The following is a 1,458-nucleotide window of genomic DNA, read 5'->3' as shown; positions in this document are numbered from 1 at the left end:
TTCTTCTCGCGCACATACGATTTTGATGAAATCAATTTCGCAAATATTTAATTGATTTTTACAATTATTTTAATTTTTAATAAACAATAAATAAAAATAAAATAACAAATAAATTAATCTCGATGAACTATTATATTTAATGGGAAACATTGAATTCCAATTGATGTCACACCTGATGGTATTGTAACATTAGTCAAATTAATACATTCTTTGAAACAACAATCACCAATTGATTTCATACTTGATGGTATTGTAATACCAGTTAGACTAACACATTTAAAGAAACATTGATCACCAATCAATGTAACACTCGATGGTATAAAAACATTGTGTAAACTATTGCATTCATAGAAATAACCATCACCAATTGATATAACACTCAATGATAATGTAACGTTATTTAAACTATTGCATTGACGGAAACAACCATCACCAATCGATGTAACACTTGATGGTATGGTAACGTTGTTTAGACTTCTGCATCCATAAAAACAGAATTCACCAATTGATATCACACTTGGTGGTATCATAACACTGCTAAGATCAATGCATCCACCAAAACACCATCACCGATTGATGTCACACTAGATGGTATATTATTACCAAATTTCTTTCTATCATTTTGCGTGTAAGTAACGTTTTTAAACTCGATGTTTTGACTTTTGTTATTTTCAACAGTTTCAAAGTCAACATTGAACCACACAATGATTCGATAAAATTCTTTCTTCAAAACACCTTTATTTTCTCTGTTTTCTTTTGTGTTGATCATAAATCCATTGCCAAAGGTCTCATCTTCTTTACTCCACAAGTGAAGTGTCTCTATATTTGGAAAGTATCCAAACGTTTTGTAATTCAAAGAAATTGGGTTGAAATGAAACTTTCCCATATTACCTTGGAACTTCTTGCATACCAACTCCAAGTTAATAAAATCTATGATGTCTTCGAAGTACTTTGAGACAATCATAATGTGATAACCAAAAAGTCTACACATTGTTAAATTTTTAGTTTGTCGTTGTTTAAAATTTATAAATTCTTTTTGTAAACAATTTTAAGTAATATTTTATATACAAACTATTGATTGTTTTAAGTTACAAGTAAATATTGTAAAAAAATACTATTTTCAAATAGTAATTTAATAAATTAAATTGTAATACAATTATTTTAATTTAATAAAAACAATTACAAAAACATTACAAAGAATGATTTTATAAAATATTAATTGTTTTAATTAAGATTATGATAAAATTATGTTAAATATTAAATAATTATTAAAATTTAATTAAAACCACAACAAATTTGTTTTATTGTTAAATAAAAATACTTATTTTGCCATTGTTTTGAAACCTGGTTCTGATATAACTGTTATTATTGAAAATTAAGCGTAAAAGATAACAATTTAAACTTACAGTGCAAGGTCCTTGCACTTGATATGGGTGCACTGATTGCTGATGGCAGTAC

At 26.4% G+C, this 1,458-nt stretch overlaps 1 protein-coding gene across 1 annotated transcript; it reads right to left on the bottom strand.

Annotated features, from left to right (window-relative positions):
- Nucleotides 1-113: 113 nt before the first annotated feature.
- Nucleotides 114-991, bottom strand: EIN_384480 (hypothetical protein; the record flags this gene model as incomplete). The annotated part of the gene is made up of 2 exons (XM_004183357.1): nt 114-477; nt 534-991. 2 exons carry the CDS (start codon nt 989-991, stop codon nt 114-116), a joined length of 822 nt encoding a protein of 273 aa, XP_004183405.1.
- Between the last annotated feature and the right edge of the window lie 467 nt (nt 992-1,458).

This window comes from Entamoeba invadens (assembly GCF_000330505.1).
Source record: "Entamoeba invadens IP1 unplaced genomic scaffold scaff_1105074726413, whole genome shotgun sequence".
Taxonomy (NCBI): Eukaryota; Evosea; order Mastigamoebida; family Endamoebidae; genus Entamoeba; species Entamoeba invadens.
This window is presented reverse-complemented; position numbering and strand designations above follow the sequence as displayed.